General features: G+C 30.4%; 2 protein-coding genes across 2 annotated transcripts in view; both read right to left on the bottom strand.

The window, feature by feature from the left end:
* Positions 1-2,909: 2,909 nt before the first annotated feature.
* LOC147808152 (uncharacterized) lies at positions 2,910-6,209 on the bottom strand. The gene has a single exon (XM_087166899.1). The coding sequence runs from the start codon at positions 6,207-6,209 to the stop codon at positions 2,910-2,912; it is 3,300 nt and encodes a 1,099-aa protein (XP_087023025.1).
* A 5,240-nt stretch (positions 6,210-11,449) lies between these two features.
* LOC107442975 (glycerophosphocholine cholinephosphodiesterase ENPP6) overlaps positions 11,450-20,005 on the bottom strand; it is a 79,147-nt gene continuing 70,591 nt past the window's right edge. The window contains exons 6-8 of the mRNA XM_021146256.4: positions 14,191-14,328; positions 13,424-13,538; positions 11,450-12,384 (exon numbers count right to left, since the gene is read on the bottom strand). Of these exons, the coding sequence (XP_021001915.2) occupies positions 12,146-12,384; positions 13,424-13,538; positions 14,191-14,328 (492 nt within the window). The 3' untranslated portion in view covers positions 11,450-12,145. The remainder of the gene's footprint in view (positions 12,385-13,423; positions 13,539-14,190; positions 14,329-20,005) is intronic.

A 20,005-nucleotide genomic window follows, 5' to 3' on the forward strand; every position in this document is an offset into this window, starting at 1 on the left:
AGTAATTTCACCGCAATTTTTTGCCTCTGAGTGGAATGAACAAAATAGTGACATTCTGTTGCTTGTTTGCAGAGCAAATAAGGTTTTTGACCTAATTTTTACGTTACCAGAAGGAAAACTATTCTAGTGAGAGTTCAATTCAATAATTAAATAACTGCTTGCAAGTTAAGCTGTTGTTTTTTCCACCATCAAAATATCCGAAACAAAGATGTAGGTTCGTTCCTCCAAAAAATGTTATGCGTCATTTTCTTACAGCAAAAAATGTATGTTAAAGGAACTTTTACTTGTTTCCTAAGACATTTTCAAACAGAACTTATCTTTCTTCTTTATGATAAGTATTATTACGAGTCAAAGCCGAGGAAAGATATTTTTGAATCATTCAGTTTAAATAATTTGATACACGTTTAAATAGTGGTAATATAGTAATCAATCAATCGGATTTCTATCTTTTCAAATACCAACGAAAAACGAAATTGCTTCACCGTGATTGATTCTGTTAGAATAAAAAATTTAATACTTTTTTGCTTTATATAAATGACTTTTTGTCAAAAAAAAAAGATAAAAACTGCATCGAGTGATAGAAAAGAAACTTATCAGCACCCGATAAAGCGGAAAACACATTTACACAAAGAGATGCATGCATCGATGAAAAAAGTGACTAGCAGTTAACAATTTATTCCACTACATTTATTCGCCAGTTGTTTGGATGATAAATGACTAATGGCAGTTTAAAATTGCCAGGCAGCGGTGGAAAAACCATTGGACGACAACTGATAAAGTATTTGTTCCTTAATGAGGCTTAAAATGCCTGTTGTTCATAATTCACTTAATGCATTTTGGAAAAAAAAGTACCATACATATGTCTTTTTTTTAAATGCATACATTTAGGTAAAGATTAAAAAGGCCATTCCGCGAATCAAGTTTATTCTTATGCTTTTAAAAATACAATTGACTATGCAATGGAAGATATAAATTACACTGACAAAAATGTATTAAAATTAAAACGAGTTATTAGGTGACTATTGTTTTTAATAAAGCCGAATAAAATTAGTTAATTTTCATATTATTTATGTCATGAAATAATCAGCTTGTAATTAATTTTCTTTTATTTTTAACCATCGTATTTGTGTTTAGTAGACAAAATTTAATTTTATTTTGTAAAACAGTTGAGTTAATAAATTCAGTTTTGTTTTCTTACACGATGCCAATATTATTTAAATTTATTGTAATGCAATGTAGCTTAAATTATATAAATTAAAAACAATCAAAGTTGACCTTAAAACAAAAGAAGGCACAACTAATTTTGGTTGAAATCGATGCATTTTAGCGAATTTTACAAGTAATTTTTTTTTTTTTTTTTTTTTTAATACTGTATCTTTTAAGAATTGATTTTTTTTTCTCATTTGAAAAAAATTATCTTTATTAATTTATTACTGAATCTTACATTTTTAGATAACAAACACTAAAAAAATATTTATTTTTATTTCTGTATTTTGGATAAAAGTTGCAGATCTCAAAATTATTTAATTGAAATATTAGTTTTTGAAACCAACTTTTTTGTTATGAATCCAAATTTAGGTTTGTTATTTCACATCAATCATTTTTTCAATAACTGAAGTAGTAAATAGTCTTTTAATTATGCATAGATTAGCATTGTTAGTAAAACATTTTACTTTTAAAAAAGCTCATTAGTACAAGTAATCATAAATTAAAAATACAACTATCGTTTTCCTGTAAAACACGTATGTTTGTGGTGAGGAAGAAGAAGAACTGAATAGTGCTAATTATTTGCTTAAAAAATTTTTCTGAAAAAAATTTTAAAAAATAGGATTCTCTTGCACTTTTAAGTTAACCATAATATTAATTACTCAAGGATGTATTCAAAAGTGTGCTGCATCATTTCTCAATAAATGCATATGGACCTGGAAATTTTTGAAAAGCAACACTGATTGCTTCATATAGTTAAAAGCTACATTGAAAAAAAAGTATAGTCATAAGTAACCAAATAAGATAAAGTTGACCTTGCTTCTAGCTCCATGGGAAAAACTAAAAAATACTATAATTTTTACCGAAGCACTTTGGTAAAATTAAAAACAAATTATGGTTTTGTCACTATGCTGTTTGGATGCAAAGGTGGTAAAATTTAATAATTTTATCATGATACCATAAAGCATGGCATAAAGCATATTTATTCGGTTATATTTACTTTTTAGTTTTGTATTTTTGATAAATGTGTGGGAGTAAGAATAATGATTCTAAAAACAAAAATCTCTGTAACGATTTGAACTAAAAAGATTACTAAATGAATGGTTTAAATTTCGTATATTTTGGTTTTGTTAACCAGAATTATTTTTTTTTGTTTTTTACCTGAAATGCCATTACCATATAGTCTGGTAATTTTGGCGGAATTTTTTTCTTTCCGTATAAATCTTTAAAAACTTAAAAATAAAGTTTTGGAAGTGCCATAATTATATTGATTACTAGCCGCTTAAGGCGGCCAGCTGTCCGCCACGCTAAAGGTTTTCACAAATAAAGTTTTTTAAAACATAGCAGGAAATTTGAAGATTAGTGGACAATTAAAGTGTTCCTGTCCTGCAACGTTGTCTTCATACCCAGTTCTGCTGCAGATGTGTTATAGCTCTTGAGGATGTTTGAAGATGTAACTTTGCTATGGTAACCTAAGGCCTATGGTAACCTAACCTATAATATAACTATCAGGTGGAGAATTTTTTTTTTTAAAAAAAAGGCCTCAGAAATTGTAAAAGCATACAAAAGTTGCTTTCGAAATCATCATTGGCCAATAGCTGAAAATTACAGCGCAGTTAATAAGATATTTAAGAAACAGCAATAAAATATTCCTATTTCTTCCTAATTTTCCCCTAATAAAATATTAATATTCCTATAACTTCCTATTCTTGTAAAACTTCTTTATAAACAATATTTTTAGTTTTTCCATTTGGTGCGAATAAGTATAAGTTCTTTTCTTCACCAACTCTTGAGCAGCCAACATAAAGCTGTCCATGTGAAAAGCAAGGCTTCTGCAAGTCAAGACCAACGACTTTTAAAGATCCCTGAGATTTATTTATACTCATCGCAAAACTAAGTCGAACAGGAAACTGAAGTCGTTTAAACTGAAATGGATTGTCTGAAGATATGATGGGGATGCGAGGAATAAGCACACTATTTCCTGTTGACTGTCCTGTTATAATCATCGCTTCAATAACATTAGGCATCAATTTTTTCACAATCAATCTTGTTCCATTACACAATGCAGGTGGATCCAAATTTCTTAAAAGCATAATTGGTGCTCCAATTTTCAATTCTAATTTATGTGCAGGCACTCCAGGTGGTTCCAATGAGTTCAAAAATTCTGTCGGATAGTTGACAACTTGATCTATTTCCATGACAGCGTCCATCGACTTGTAAATTTCCAGAGCACCAGGTAATTTTTTTAAAAGTTTGTTATTTATCACGTTAACAATATCATTTGTTGGAGAAAGGATAGCTCTTTCACATAGCCATTGAGGGTTGCAGTAATTTTCATGAATATTAGGAAAAACCATTTCTTTGAGTTCGTCGGTTGTAGCAACACGATTTCCAATATTTTTCACATCTATAAGCCCTTCTTTATCGCCACTAATATCACCATTTCCAAGTCTTAGAAGATTGTTGGCAAATTCCTGAGCAAAGACTTCTCCTGTTAAATGAACTCGCATATTTGTTTTCAGCCGCAGTCTTTGAACATTTGTCCAAATGTAAGATGACTTTATACATGCATGTATTTCATCTGCCTTTGTCCCACGTTGTATTACGGGAAGTGTTTGTCGAAAATCACCAGATAAAACTAAAGTTACACCTCCCATACACTTGTTGTTTTTTAAAAGGTCTTGCATAGTGATATCCAGGGCTTCTAAAGCAGCTTTATGTGACATAGTGCACTCATCCCAAACTATTAGTTTACATCTTCTAAGAACATCAGCTTTGTGTGAGCTTCTGGAAATATTGCAGGTAGGATGCTCGACGGTTGATAAATTTAAAGGTAATTTAAACACTGAATGAGCTGTTCGTCCACCAGACAAAAGAGTTGCAGCAATACCAGAGGATGCAACAGCAAGTGCAATCTTATTTCTTTGTCTCACTTTTGCTAAAATCAGATTTATGAGATAAGTTTTTCCTGTTCCACCAGGTGCATCCACAAAAAATATTCCACCGACGTCATTAAACACAGCAAATAAGATTTTCTCCAAAGCTTCCTTCTGGTCTTGAACCAGATTTGGCTCATTCGAATCAATGTATGATGTCATTTCATCTGTATTGTAATTTGTTGCCCTCAAAATTTCTCTGTTTAAGTCAATGGTACCTGTTTGTTGTGGCAAAGGAAGTCCATAAGTTTTTAAACCAGAACCACCCAATTCTTTGACCTTGTTTTCAAGAAGAATTAATGCCTGATTGAAGATGGCATCATCATAATTTAAATCCATGTCAGTACTTCTAATCCTGGCCTGGTGCAAAACATCTTCAGCCATATTTTCTCTTTGTAAATTCCACAATTCCAGAGGGTTTGCAATAGAACTTGTTTGCAACATAATTGCAAATAAATTACGCAGCATTTCAGGTGATCGAACAACAGCAGCTTCTTCTAGCGTGCTTTTCCAGTGCGAGTCATCTTCAAGAAGTCCTCTTACCTGGCAAGCCTGCTTAAATGTTTCGCATTTTATTTCTCCAAAAGTCTTTAAGTCATTGAAAGATGTAGGTCCGTGCACCTCATGAAGCAGCAATCGAAGATGAAAACATTCGGAATTGTTAGGATGAATAGTGTAGACGCGACCAAGTGCATCACTTGATTTAATTCCTGGGTCTTCAGATACTGTCTGACCAGATTTCCGCCGAACCCACTTTTTGCTGCTTGCAGACCATGTATAATACTTTGGCAACTGATTATACAACAAAGTGCGAGCAAAATCATCGTTTTGACATAAGCTAAAAAAAGAAGTAAGTGTTGTGGCTGGTGGAGCTTGAGCTCTTTCCCGTGCATTTTCTGATGTGAAGTAAACTCGCTGGCCATTCTCTAAGTGTACACTTAAATGAACAACTGTTGGATGCCTTTCATGTATAGGGAAACCCAAAATACGCCACACTGCCTCATTGCTACTGATGTATCGTCCTATTTCATAATGCTGTACTTCATCATGCACACTTTCGTCGTTGGCAATGTTAAATACAGCCATATCAGATCCTTTGTTTACGTATTTGCAAACATATTTTATAGATTTTATCGAATTACAAAATTCCACATTAATATGGGCATTAAAAGTTTTTGACAACAATGGACAAAAAGGAACTACCCATCTATTATCAATAACAATATCAGAACTCCGTACTTTTTTAACTGTCGTATAACCACCATCCTCTGGACTCTGTCGACGATACAGGGGATATCCATCTTCCCCTGTTTGTGTTTCTTTCAAAAAATTTCGAGGATACCTCTTCGTACATTTTCCATCTTTCATGCAAGGAGACTGTTGATTCAGGATCCCACAAGGGCCATGTATCATTTGCGTCTTAATAACATCATGCAAAACTGGATCAATTTTTGGATCTGGTATTTCTGCACTTATTACATTATCTATGCTATGAACATGGATTTTTTCATGCAGCCAAATTAAGATATGAGCATGTGGGAGACCACGTTTTTGCCACTCTATTGTGTACATAAAACATTGAACAGAGCCAAATACTTTTCCTTTGTTGATGAGAATCATAAGAGCTCTTAGTTTAAGATGAAAAACTCTTGCTAGCAAATCATGTCGATCGTGACTTCTCTGCCTAGGCATTAATTCATTGGTAACCTCCTGCCACTGAGGATTACAGGTGAATGTAATAAACAAATCAGGCTTCCCGTAATTTCTAACATATGTCATCGCATCTTGAGTTCGCTCATGCATGTAGCGTGGACCACCAGTAAATGTAGAAGGTAAAATTACCATTTTACCTATATCATGAACACTCCCGTCTCTGTTTAGGGCATCCTTGAGATGAACATACTCTTCAACACGTAGTTTCTTCTGGTTCAAGCGTACAAACCTCAGTCGCTCAGATTCAATTTTTGCGAACATGTCCACAATAAATTGATTAAAAAGTTCCTTGCATCTCAAAATAATATTGAAATTTGCAGCTCGAAACATAATTCGATAGGCATAAAAATCCATTGCTGAAATTTTCTTAGAAGTCGGGAAGCCAGTAGTTGGGTTTACTTACCTTAGTTCAAAATGGTAGCCGTCTTCACCTTGCCAGAACATCAAAGGATACTGCAATGCATCATATGCTCGGTGTGTTTCTGCAATTTTTTTAATTTCATTACTTTTTAATTCCAATACTATATCTCTGCTGCTGTATACATCACCTGCAAGAATAACTGCCACCTCCGATGTATTTGGAGCATTAAATCGTCTTTCATGCTGACCGACAGGTGTTTTATCTGCCTGAATTATAACTTTTAATTCAGGAGTCATTTTCTCCATGGCCAACTTAAAACTTCTCACGTAATTATTGTGTTCATGCAACATTTCTTGCAAACTTGAAACTAATGCTTGTTTTACTTTCAAAACATTCCTGCAACGTTGTTCGGATTGCTTTTCCTGATCACCTACAAAGTATAATTGAAGAAAATTTGGCTTATCATTTATTTGTGGTTGTAGGCTTCCTATTCTGTGGTACACTTGTCCCTGAACTTTGAAAGTAGGCATAAAGCCTTGTTCCCGAATTTCACTCCCAGATCCAAATGATGTCATCTGAAAGCATGAATTGTATCTTCTGATGTTACTCTGAAAATGTACTGTTTCAATTGAAGAATCTGTTAACAATGCCAGTAGAGGTTCAGGAGGTGTTTGAAGTTCACATAGCTTAATTTTTCCATTGCTACAACACATACTTGGTGTTTCACCTTTCCATTTTAATGCCTGGCAAGAAATGCATTCTGTTGCCATTCCGCCAATTTCTATCAATGGATCTGATGCATAACATAAAGATGGGTTGTACATAAATGCAGAGTTTTCCTTGTCTTGCCACAAATGCAATCGAGCTTGGGATGTTGAAGCACGATTTTCTTCTAGCCTTCTTCGACGTTCCTGGGATGTTTCTCGGGTCCTTGCATTTCTGGTTGAGACACGATTATTTTCTAATCTTCTTCCGCGTTCTTCAGATGTGCTCAGGTATTATAATTTTGATCTAGTTGCGCTTGTATAATTTTGATCTAGTTGCGCTTGTATAATTTTGATCTAGTTGCGCTTTCTACGTCATTTTGCTAACATCGTTTGGTTTGTTATTTAACATCGTTTGGTTTGTTATTTCTAAGTTAACTTTCAAAAAATTAGCTGGCAACAGCAACGAAAAAGCAGAGATTTTCTTACAAAATGACTGATAACTAAAAAACTAATCCAAATTTTTGAAAAAGAAAAAAAATACTTCTTCATTATGTCAAAACACAATTATGTGCCGAGTTTCGTGCCTTGGCGAGGCTTCTGGGGCGATATATTGTGATTACAGACAGACAGACACACACACAGCCGCGTTTATTATTATGTATAGATGTATAGATGTATAGATGTATAGATAGAAGACACAATATTTATTGAGATATCACAGCGAGCTTAAAAAAAACACAACAAAGAAGTTCTTATGCTTTAAATGACAAAATTGTATCTAGGTTGTTTACTTTTTTAAAGTCAAGAGTCACTAAGAGTTCCCTGAGAATTGTAATTTACTTAGAGAATGAGGAAAAAAACACAATCTTCCAAAAATATATTTTATTTCCTTCAAATACAAAACATAAAATTTTATTCTTACAAAGCTATGGCATTAAGATTAGTTTTCAATCAGTATTACAATGAATGCAAAAATAAAATATGATATTTCATAAATAAAGGATGATACAATTTGATTAACTTTTTTTAAATTTTGGACAAATAAAAGTAAGTAATAAGGTGTTTTGATTCTTTTACAATGAAGAAGAAGAAAAAAAGTAAAGCCAAAATCGATTCCTCTTCAGAATTATACGATTTCTTGATAGACTTTAAGAAATATACGTTCAAATAAATCCAACATTTTCAAAGTGCTAAAGTAAAACCTTTTAGTGGCCAATTAACTGCGCTCTTTCACTCAATTTATTACTTTTGTCTAAGCTGATGAAAAGTTTAAAAATAGTCTTTAAAAAGTTTTAATGTGTTGTAGACTACATTGTTCTAGGTTTAAGCAGTTCGTAATTCCTTTTAATCAATATAAATTACAATTCAAAAATTAATTTTAAAATAACTGAAAATGAAGCAAAATTGCATCAATTTATCAAAGTCAGAATAAACTATCACAAATATTGTTTGGTAACAAATTATAACTGCACAAGGGTGGCGCCAGACTAAACCCAAAAGGGGGACAAACCTTGCCCAACAGGGGGCTCAAACAAATGAATTTGAAACATTTTAATGAAAACGTACTTTTCTCCCTCATACATTTATGTAAACATTCTGCGTTCAGTTGGAATGAGTTCCAGAAAAGTCAAAATAAATAATTTTGATATCATAATGTGCAGACTTATTTAAATGTAAATCTAAATAGCATTTTCTGTTATCGATGCATTTTGTCCAATGTGGGGCTATCTACTACATATTGTAAGCTTTAAAATTATTTCCCTATTTTAGAGAAAAGTAATTGTCCCCAACACCACTGTTTTAGAAATTTTTTATCGTGGCCCACTTCTATACTCGATTGCAAGTTTAAAAAAAACCATTATCCCTATGGAGAAAGCTTGTTTATATCTAAGTGCTCCCCCAAATAGATGCCAAGTTCCCAACGGAAAGTATATCAATATCGTCAAGTCTTGAAACTACGTTGCACAGCCTCCTTTTTTGCTTACTTTCTTATTAATTATAAAAAAAGTTATTAACAACAATAATCAGCTAACAAGTAATAAAAAATAGTAAAAATTTTATCTAAAAATCGCAACAAATATACGTCTTTCTGATTACATTTAAAGAAACTGATGAAGCAATAATGAATATTATTTTTTACAGATAATTTTCTTCTACAGCTTAAAAAAAGTCAAAACTCTTTATATCGCATTTAATTTGTTAAGAGCACGTCAGCATTTTTAGTGGTCCAATCGATTCCGATGCTTTTGCAAAGTCACACAGACATTTCTTTTTCAAGAACGAATGTTCCTATTTGTCGAAATATGTCGACAAGTCTAAGATTTCAGTTAAGCTGCGAAATTATAACCTTTTTTTTAATAATTCTGTGATATATATCGTAAAAGATATCACGAATTAAATTTCTTCCAGACTGGTTTAAAATTTTCCCGACTTTTAAAAAACATTCTGACATAAAAAATATTATTATTTCAATTATTGACTTTTGAAGCATTTTGTGGAAAATTTATTTTCTGTTTTTGTACCGCGTAATAGTTCAATTATATTCCACGTATGTCCCATTTTGTTCAAACTCCGAAATGGTTTTGCTTATTAAAATTTAAAATTTATTCAAATTGCCCTATAGTATATTTTTTTCAGAAAAAAAGATTATTTTAATTATGGGGTTCGATGTTAATATCTATCTATTCTTTCTTAATGTGTTTTTAAAGTGAATTTTTGTTCTAATTTTTAATTTGAGAAAATTTATTGCTTTAAAATATAAAATTCGAACAACATAAAATTTTTTTTAATTTCTTGAACTTAAAAACTTTATATTCTATATCAATTTCCATATTGATACAAATCATATTAAAAAAGCCTTGTATTAAAAAAGTCCTTTTGACGTTTTCATTTAAGAAACAGAAAAATGCATTTCTTGCAATTTTTTTTTTGTCTCTAAAGCGATAAGTTTCTAATTTTTAACTAGTTATAAATAATTTGTGCACCTTAAATAATAGTATTTTGACAGTGACATGGAAATGTATCGTGATATTGGACTTTTCGTAATATTCCTCTTGTTATACAGTGTTTAAAAATTGCAGAAAGGCGAAATGAAATTTTGATTTAAAAAAAAATTATTACCGGCGATAATGAAAAGTATTAAAACTGTACTAAACTAATTGTGAATGTTTTAAAAATGTACAGTTAGAAAAACTTAATACCTCCAATATTTTGTTTTATTTTCCTTTATTTTTACTTTAGCTAAGAGATGATAACACATGTTTTAAGTTTTGAAACATATTCAGTAGTGTAAATATTAATCGTTAGTTTGCTAACGAAAGAGAAAAATTGATCTAAATTTTGCTATGTACATTTACAAATGAAAAGTAAGCTAATTTTATGTAATTAGGTAGGCATATGTTTTTTTATTTCATACAAAATTAATGTAAAAATAAAATGTTCTAATTACAAAAAAATCAATGCAAGTTGAATGGGAGATAATTGCTTTATTTTCCTATCGGAATTTATTCATAATTCACATAGATGATTCGTTGCTTTTAATGCTCAACCCCGTAGTTGTGCGATTTTGGACCAAACTCAGAGTTAAGCCTTAGGACAAATTTCACCTTCGTGAAGTACACTGGAATTGAAACAAGCTCACATTTGAGCCCGGCGATTTGTGTTCCATTATTTGTTCAATGGCAAGAATACTCTCATTCATGACATGATCCATCTAGTACCAGAGATCTAGTACGTCAGTGCAAATCGAGAGCTGTATACGAATGAGCACGGAGATTCAAACCCTAGTTTCCCCAATAGGTATTGAGTGCTAAATCACTTATGATATGAGACATACCTTTACACTAATATATTTTAAGTAGTAATTTTACTATGTCGTTTTATTATTTTCATTATGCCGTGAAAGTTTGCCTGTACTATAGTCATTATCAAAAAATATGGTCACGTGAGGACGATGGAGTTGGACTGCCTTCTTGTCTCCCTTTATCTCTAAGGGGTGTTGAATAACTTCCCATATGGATACGAAAGACTTAACACTCTGAATTTTCTGAGAAAATGATGCTTCATTAGAAAATAATGTAATCAGTTCTTTTTTTTAAAAGAAAAATAGATTTTTTTATGAAGATAAGTATATTTCTTATATAAGACAGTGGCTTTTTTCCGACGAATTTTACGCTTGTCTCTATAATGGCAAACGAAGCCCGATAAAGGGACAATTCCCCTCTGACCACTTACTGGCACCGCCCTTGTAGTCGAATTTGTAGAACAGAGATAAATAGAAAGGAGTGTTAAATTGAATTTGTTTACATTTCACTTGATATTATGAGTGCTTGATATCAAGTTATATTTAAACAAATTTACCCTAAAAATCTTTCAAACAAATAGTCAATATTCTTAAATCTTTTCTCAGTAATAAATTAGTAAAGGTGTAATTTTACATTATATCCTTATATGAGGATAATTTACAAAAAATATTCGAATCGTCATAGTAATAAATGAAAGGCTCGTTGCTATCAACAGTTATAATATTTCTTTTTCAAATGAGAAGGGTGCAAAAATTTTCATCTGTAAATCATATTGACAAAGAAAGAATTATATTCAAGTATGAGCCCATTAATATTTGTATCATCAAAGATTTGAAGACATGCATTATTGGCTGTTAGATTAATATGAAGCAAACAATCTGACCTCACAAAATTCATATAAACTCCTCGAAAGTTGATACTCAATGACTACTTTACCTGTAATCAGCATCATCTGATAATATAATCTGACATAATATTATTTGCAAAATGCATTTTCACACGTAAAACATTTCTTACTGTGACTTTACTGAAAGAGAACGTGATGTGTAAATGTGATTTGCATACTTTTTTTTTCTTTGCGTAACATTATAAAATAACATTATAAAAGTTATGATTTTCTTTTTATTTGAAATAGTTTTGATTAATTATTCATAAAAATAATTGTTTAAATGCAAGGGATAATACCAGTTTTAAGCATTAGTCCATAAGAAATCAATTATTGAATCGTTTCTATTACAGTTTCAAACATAAAAAATTATTATATAAGAGATTTTCTGTTGTCACATTGATTTCGCAATATTTAATACTTATTTACATCTTCTAAAACTTATAAAAATATTATATATGTTTCTTCTCTGTTTATACATCATTATGTGTGATTCCAGTAAGTCTTCTTAACAAAAAATTTTAATATTTATATCAGGTTATATAAGCTTGATATTTATAATATATCGTTGACCAAATAATAATGAATGAAATATATAGTCTTATTGGTAGGATTGAAATATGGTTGGCAGAAGAGTATGGCAAAGCTGCTATTCCTTTTGAAACTGTTTTAGTTCCGTTGTTCGGTAATGGCTCTATGTTCAAAAGTTCACAAAGGATGTTGTAAATATCCACCATTTGCAGAGGTTGTGATACGTAATTCTTCTTTAAGGCTGAAACGAAAGGTATAATATAAAGCGATTAAAATGATACTAGAATGAAAGTCTTATAGATTGTTTATACATTTTGAAAACAGCCTATCAGTATTAAGAGAAACACCGAATCCTGCGTTTTCACCTATGCATTACTTTTCGTTTCGTAACTATTTTCCATGATTTGAATTTTACTAAACGTTATATAAAAATTGGGTATTTTAAGCAGTTTGGTTAGTGTCATATGAGCAAGTCACTCTTCAGAATTCCCGAATTGAAGTAACATGAAACTCAGAAAGGAATTGCTATCAATTAGACGAATTAAAGATAGAAAATGGAACCGAATATGAAGAGTCATGCTTCATCCACAAAATTAATGGCCTCATAGGTCTTTGAAATTTTGACCATTTTTATTTTATCTTCTTCACTATATTTATCAACATCACATCACAAATGACACAAAATTAAAAATTCAACTCTTGCGTGCATTTTGGGATTCCGTTAATTATAAATTTAAAGCATTTTTTCTAAAAAAAAAAAATTTAAACCCTTAGAGGACGCTGTACCGTGGGGGAAACTTTTCATGGCAAAATCACTTGCACCTCAATAAGTAATTTAAACATAGAAAATGTGACGAAAATCTAGAGTAAGTCACAAAGCTTCAAATACCAAAATTTTTTTTCTTCAAAATATCAAATTGAAACAAGTTATGAGAGGATAATTTAGAATTATGTAGTAGTGAAGTGTTCGTATTTTGATATTTTTTAAATTTTTTTCAGCAATTGAAACTTTATTGTTTACTTAAGGTTTGTCTGAATTTACTTTTTCTGTACTTGAAATTTTGAATTAGTCACGGTGGTGAAACAGAATTAGCAATGAAAACTTTCTCCGGTGGTGTAGCTTCCTCCTAAGAGATAGAATGTATCTTGAAGCATAGATATTGGTGAAATTTGCCAAAAATTTGTTTTTTTCCTTAATTATATGATAAAAAAAATTTATAACACAATACAAATGAAATTATAGTAAGATTCTTTGATAGAAAAATAATAATTCTCTGTACCTGGTCCTCGTGCGAAGAATATCCCACGCATATCTGGAACTTCATAAGGATCATAACCATGAGATCCTCGTGATATAGATGAACCAGTAGGAATACTTTTGCCTGGAATATCCAGCTATAAAAAATAATTTGATTTAAAATAATTAAAATCCTGAACACCCTAAATCCTACGGTTTGTTCATAAACAATCTGCCTGTAATCTAATTGAAAGCAACATATTTTTCAAAGTCATTTTTTATAATAATTTCCAAGTAAATTTTGCTAATTGTTTTACAGTTATCAAGAAAATTAAAAACAAACAAACATTGCCCATTTGTAACCATTTTTTGTAGTATCTTCCTCAACATAGTATATATCTGTTGTGTTATTGTTTTTATAATTTTTTAAAAAAGTAAAACAATCAAATAAAACTAGATCTAAATTTAAAATCAGTCAAAAGCACAGCCATTCATTTAACACGATAAATTTAATTTCAATTACTGCAAATTATTTTCTGATATCATTAAAATTCTTTTTTTTTCTTTAAAAAAGTTAACTTTTTTACGAAAAACATACTAGCAATAACGAATATAACTGAATAAATATAATTATTTCTCCATTCCTGGAAAATTGAGTTATATTTTTAATTAGGCTTAGTAATAGTTTTATTGAATAAGTGCTAAATCAAATCTTTGAATTTGTCGTCATAATAAAAAATCTAAAAACTATAAGAAACATGATTTTTAAGCATTTGAGATTAGCAGTGAACGTATAAATTTTGAACTTACGCCTTTAATGTAATAATTCTTTGAAGCTACCAGCAAAATTGGCAAAGTCAATCTGCTATTTTTTATGTGATAATGCTCTGGTATTTCTTCTTTAAGATAAACATGTAAGCCAGTTATTCCTTTAAGAGCTTCATGAACCTGTAAAAATTACATTTATATCGAAAACTTGCGAACACAACAAATAAATGAGTTCATAAATTGATTCTAAAAATCAATGCCGTGTTACTAGAGAGAAACATTAAAATAATTTTACAATTATAACATTAAAAGAAAGTTTTGAGTGACGAAGATTTAAAATTTCTGGAAAATTGTTCTATAGTCAATAATATTTTAAAGGTAAACAATTAAAATCGACAATTCAGACTATAAAATTTCCAACTTCATGACTGCTGCAAAATATTAAAAATATTTTTTTTTTTAAATTTCAAATTTATTTTTCAAACTTTTTGATGATAATTTGATGAAAAAATGTTTTTGATATTTCAATTGCTGTTTATATTATTTTTCTTTTGAAAATCCTAATTTAAATAAATGCCATAACGTTTGTGATAAAGTATATTTTAAGATTGAAAGCAAAAATTTTAAAAACAGAAACATCAAATTTTATGCATTTCTTTCTACACAATGTTAATGAAATAGTTAACATGAAATTTAAAATTTACGATACTAGTTGTAAACTTTTTAATCATTACTGCAAATTATGCATGCTAAATAATTGCTGAATTGAGTAATAAAAAAATTATTTCATTTTATGCTAACATCGAATCTTGTGCTCCATAAATTACTTATGTGTGAAGGTTACCTATAAAGCTTGTATTCAATTTAAGTTTATTTTAGAGTAGTACATTTTTCTGGAAAATGTGCACTTTAAAAAAATTCTAGATCAAATTACGGTTAAAAATACCGTTACCCAAGGTGCAAGCAATTGTTACCGTAAAATTTTACAGAACAAAAAATTTGATATATTTTAATTTTATAGTAATATCTACTGCAAATTCACTGAATCACAGTAATTAATTAAATATCACCGTAAAAATTACGGTATAAAATTTTACAGCAAAAATGTATTTTATGGTAAAAAGAATTTTAAGGACAGGATGTCAGAACTTTTCACCGCAATTTGATCCGGAATTTTTTAGTGTACAAACAGAAAAAAATTTAAAACATTTGGTTAAGTTTTTAAAAAATATAATAAAAGCAATCAAATTAATTCTGGATAATTTTTTATGTTTATTATACTTATGTTAATTATTACTCTTAGAATCTTGTGCATATCGTGGGATACTTTTATTGTATATTTCTTTGCATTTTGGTTATAAAACAAAATTCGCTAGACTCAAATAATAAGACTTTTATTTGCCTCAAACCTGTACAAAAGGCTATTCGAATCAAATTAATTACATTTTTTTAAATCTTTCAATACAATTGAAAAATCCAAACAAGGTGTAAAGCAATATTTTTTACATAGACAATTGCTTTAAAAGGGTATACAAATAAAAATAATATCATGAAATACTATTTCTTAAATTATATTAAACAATGTCCAATATATTGGACAGGGGGTCATAGGGGACATATTGAAAGTTGAGCAATAGAAAAGAGAAAACGTGGAAGCATAAGGAAGCACTGATTTAGATAAGCATCTGAGATAAGGTTTTTGAAATAACATCTCTCCTTAAAGTTCAACCTTTCTTTATTCTTTAAATCGAGTTTCATGAAAAGAAGGAAAATATATCAAATGAAAGAGGATTAGGAAACAAAAACATTTCGTTGTCCAGTTTATACCTTTATTTTGATCTGATTTTTTTAAGAAGTAGACCATAAAGTAAAAATATTGGTTTTTACACATAAACAACCAACAAAAATGTATAAAATATTAAATTGTCAACTAATAGAATAATTTGTTTAAAAAGGAATTATATTTAAAAGCAATTTTAAAATAGTTTCAAAAATGTAAAAAATAATGTCCCATCTTTAAATTTTTAATGAAACATAATTTATAACTGATAAAAAGAGGTTGTTCTCATTATCATCACTTGTTGTTTACGCTTAACATATTTCATTTAAGAACTTCAATGAACAAAATCGAATCTTCCATCTAAGTGCCTTTTAAAAAATTCTTCTTAGTTTACAGTTTAATGCTTCGTAATTATACAAATTTACATCACATGCTCAAATTAAGTCATCAAATCAGGGGTATTTATAAAAATTCAAATTGATCTTTTGATTATAAGGAAAGTTAAAATAATTTAAATATCTTTGTTTTTAAAAGAATAAAAGATTTGCAATAACTTATTTTATAAAATAATGTAAGCAGCGTGCTGCATTACTTTTTATTTATGAGGAAGAAATATTCAAACAATATTTGCTGGAAGGTAAATTCTGCACTCATTAAAATTATTTATTTGGTAAATGTAAATAAATAAATAACATATTGAAAATGAGTGTATTTTTAAATTATATTTCTGAACTCCTTGCTGTTATTTTCTCGGAGAAAAGCGTTTTGGTAAAATTACCGTACGGTATGGTAATGACATTTCTGGTAAAGAAAAAATCTTAATTCTGGTAGTAAAAACCGAAATATACTGTATTTATACCATTCATTTGGTAAGTTTTCAATCCATATTGTATCTTTTTACCGAAAATTCTGATTTTAAAAATCATAGTTCTTATTACCATAGATTTAGTATGAAATACAAATTAATAGTAAAATTAATAGAATAAATAGTTGTCAAGCCATACACTACGGTATCATGATAAAATTACTACTTTTATCAAATTTCATCACACATTATTAAACCATATATTAGTTTTAATTTTACCAAAATCATTACGAAAGTGCCTTGATGAAAATTACCGAGCTTTTCAGTGCTTCTATAGAGCCAGAAGCACGGAAAATGTTCTTATAGTTTTGATCATACTTTTTTCTCAGAGTGCATAATAAGTAGCTAGTAATCAGTTTATATTTTAGTGTTATGATATTTTCTACTAATTGCAGTAGAACCCATTAATTACAATCCTGTGTTTAAAAATATTCTAGAATTAAAGAGAGAAATGGTGCATTTTTCTTCGTTCAATATCATCAATGTATCACAATAAAATATTTTTTGCAAATTTTCCACTTTTTCTTAGCAAAATAATTTAGAAACCATTGAATATTGAACTACGGCTGGTTGCAAAAACTGATAGTGACATGGAAAAGAGAGATGAGTTACCCGTTTCGGTGTGTCTGCAAGAAAAGTGCATTAAACAGATAAACGATGTTGTTGTGGTGTAACTACCACTGCAAATATTAAATACCAATTCACTGGTATATAAGACATGTTAACTTGATCCTATCACGAGGTATCTTTTGATAGATGAAAGTTGACATAATCTATAATTAAAAAAATCTCCTCATTGGCAACATTGGTTGCGATGACAACGAAAAGATGGAATGCAGGAGTGGCGGAAAAGAGCGATTTATAATTCCCCACAATTGGCGACCCGGACGTAATATGAACTCGCCAACATGACGGATGGTCCACATTAAGCAGTTGATTTGCTTAATTGTAAACATTGATAAGTACTATAATATTGATAATGATGTAATTTCCCTTTGACACAGAATTTTTATTAAGCCTATTTTTCAAATTTTTTTTCATTATTTTGAATTAATTTAGGTTGAAATAAATGAAAAATATTACATTTAGAATTTTAATAATTTGAGATTATGAAATACAACCTGAGACACCGGTGTCTCTTCTGAGTTAATATTAAAATATTCCAAACACCGTTCACTTCCAAACAGTAATTTTTCAGATTTGCACTTATGTGCAGTTTATTAGAAGAGAAGAGAAAAAGTTATTCATCATTGAAATTTATTTTAGTTTGCAAAATGAATTACTTATTAATTTTTTAACATAAATGATTTTTTTTTTCCAAACTACTTTCCTTTGCATGATTTTCGAGAACCAGACTGATGCCATTGATTGAAGAATTGAGTATCAGCGTGGTTTCTGGCCTGTCAGGTCAACTAATGATCAGATCTTTTCCATTAGAAATATTATATGGTAATATAATGAATATAACAGTCTGCACCATTTGTCTTCAGAATATATATATAGACATATGATAGTATCGACAGAGACAAACTATTTAAAGTAACGAAAAAGTTTCAAATACCATCTAAATTGTTAAATTCAATGAAAACGGCACTTAAAAGCACTTGTTTTAAGTGCAAATACAGGATGAGTATAATTTACAGTTAATAGAGGTTTAAGACAGAAAGACCAGCTTTCAATTATGCTTTTAATTTGTACCTGGAAAAAGTTATGCGAAATGTCATAATTAACCGACAGGGAACAATAATAAATAGAAGTTTACAATTTCTTTACGTGGATGATGTAGATTGCATTGGTGGAACAGTTCGGAATCTTGGTGAAAGATAAACACAGATGAAAGAAGAGGTAATTAAGTTGGAACTACAAGTTAAAGAAACTAAAGCAAAATGTCTCATAGCCACCAGAGGGAAGCATAATTTTAATAACAATTAAAGTTTTACACTTGATGAGGAACTGTTTAAACGAGTGTTGTAATGTACCTATTCGGTATCTATAAATTACTGAAAATAACGACATCTCAGTTGAGATAGCAAGCAGGTTAAATAATAGAAATAAAGCGTATTCTTCCATCCAAACACTATTAAAATCTAATTTTATAAAAGTTAAAAACAAAACACTATTATATAAGGTTTTTATAAAGCTTGTGCTTTTATATGGAAGTGAATCCTAGACTTTAGTGAAAAAAGATCGAGAAATTTTTTTAATAATTTGGATTTGTTTGGTATTGAGAAAAAATTTTGCTCTTGTCAATGATAATGGAATATGGTGAGTTTGGAACAACTTATAGATTTTGAAAACGTGCAAAGACATTTACACCGAAGAGCCATTACATTATGACCACCCTCCATCTATAACAATGGGCTCGCCCAGGCTTTCATGGTTTTTCGCCCAGGAGCAATGCTTTAATGGGGCACTTTAGGACCCATAATCCTCATAGAACCCTGACGTCAGTAAGCTACTTGAACATAGTTGCAGCCCAGGTTCACCCATTCATGGCAACAGTTTTTCCTGCGGGGGATGGTGTTTACCAACAGGATAATGCACCATGTCATAAGGGTCGAATCGTCATGGATTGGTTCGAGGAGCATTCCAGTGACTTTCAAGTCATGTCTTGGCCCCCAAATTCACCTGACCTTAATCCAATAGAGCATTTGTGGCCCTACTTGAAAAACCAAATTCGCGCTGCTACGCTAGCCTTTCGCAATGTGAGGGAATTACAGGACCAGTTGGTGAGCGCTTGGTACCAGATACCTCAGACTACCTATCAGCACCTTGTGGAATCAATGCCAAGGCGGGTGCTGGCAGTTTTGAGGGATAAAGGTGGTCTCACATGTTATTAGCAGAGTGGTCATAATGTAATTGCTCTTCGGTGTATATAGCCACTAACGGAAAAGATACCGTGACTGAATAGTATGAAGAGATCTGATATAGTCACTGTACTGGTTGGGTCGCATTCAGCGGACTAACACTAAAATAGTAGTGAGAAAGATCTTTGACTCAAAACCTGGTGGCTCTAGACCACTTGGAAAACTGAGGAAAAGATGGTTTTGAAGATGTTGAGAAAGAAATAAAAATGTTAAAAATTAAGAACTGGGGGTAGTAAAACCTATAACCATGAGGAATAAATGACTATTTGAACCATAATGGCAATAACTTGAACTATAGCTCGTTTCAAATTGCAGCAAACTTAATTTGGAGTTTAGCTGAACCAT

This window comes from Parasteatoda tepidariorum, chromosome 6 (genome assembly GCF_982258835.1).
Source record: "Parasteatoda tepidariorum strain Cologne lab strain chromosome 6, Ptep-v5.0, whole genome shotgun sequence".
In the NCBI taxonomy this organism is placed as follows: Eukaryota; Metazoa; Arthropoda; class Arachnida; order Araneae; family Theridiidae; genus Parasteatoda; species Parasteatoda tepidariorum.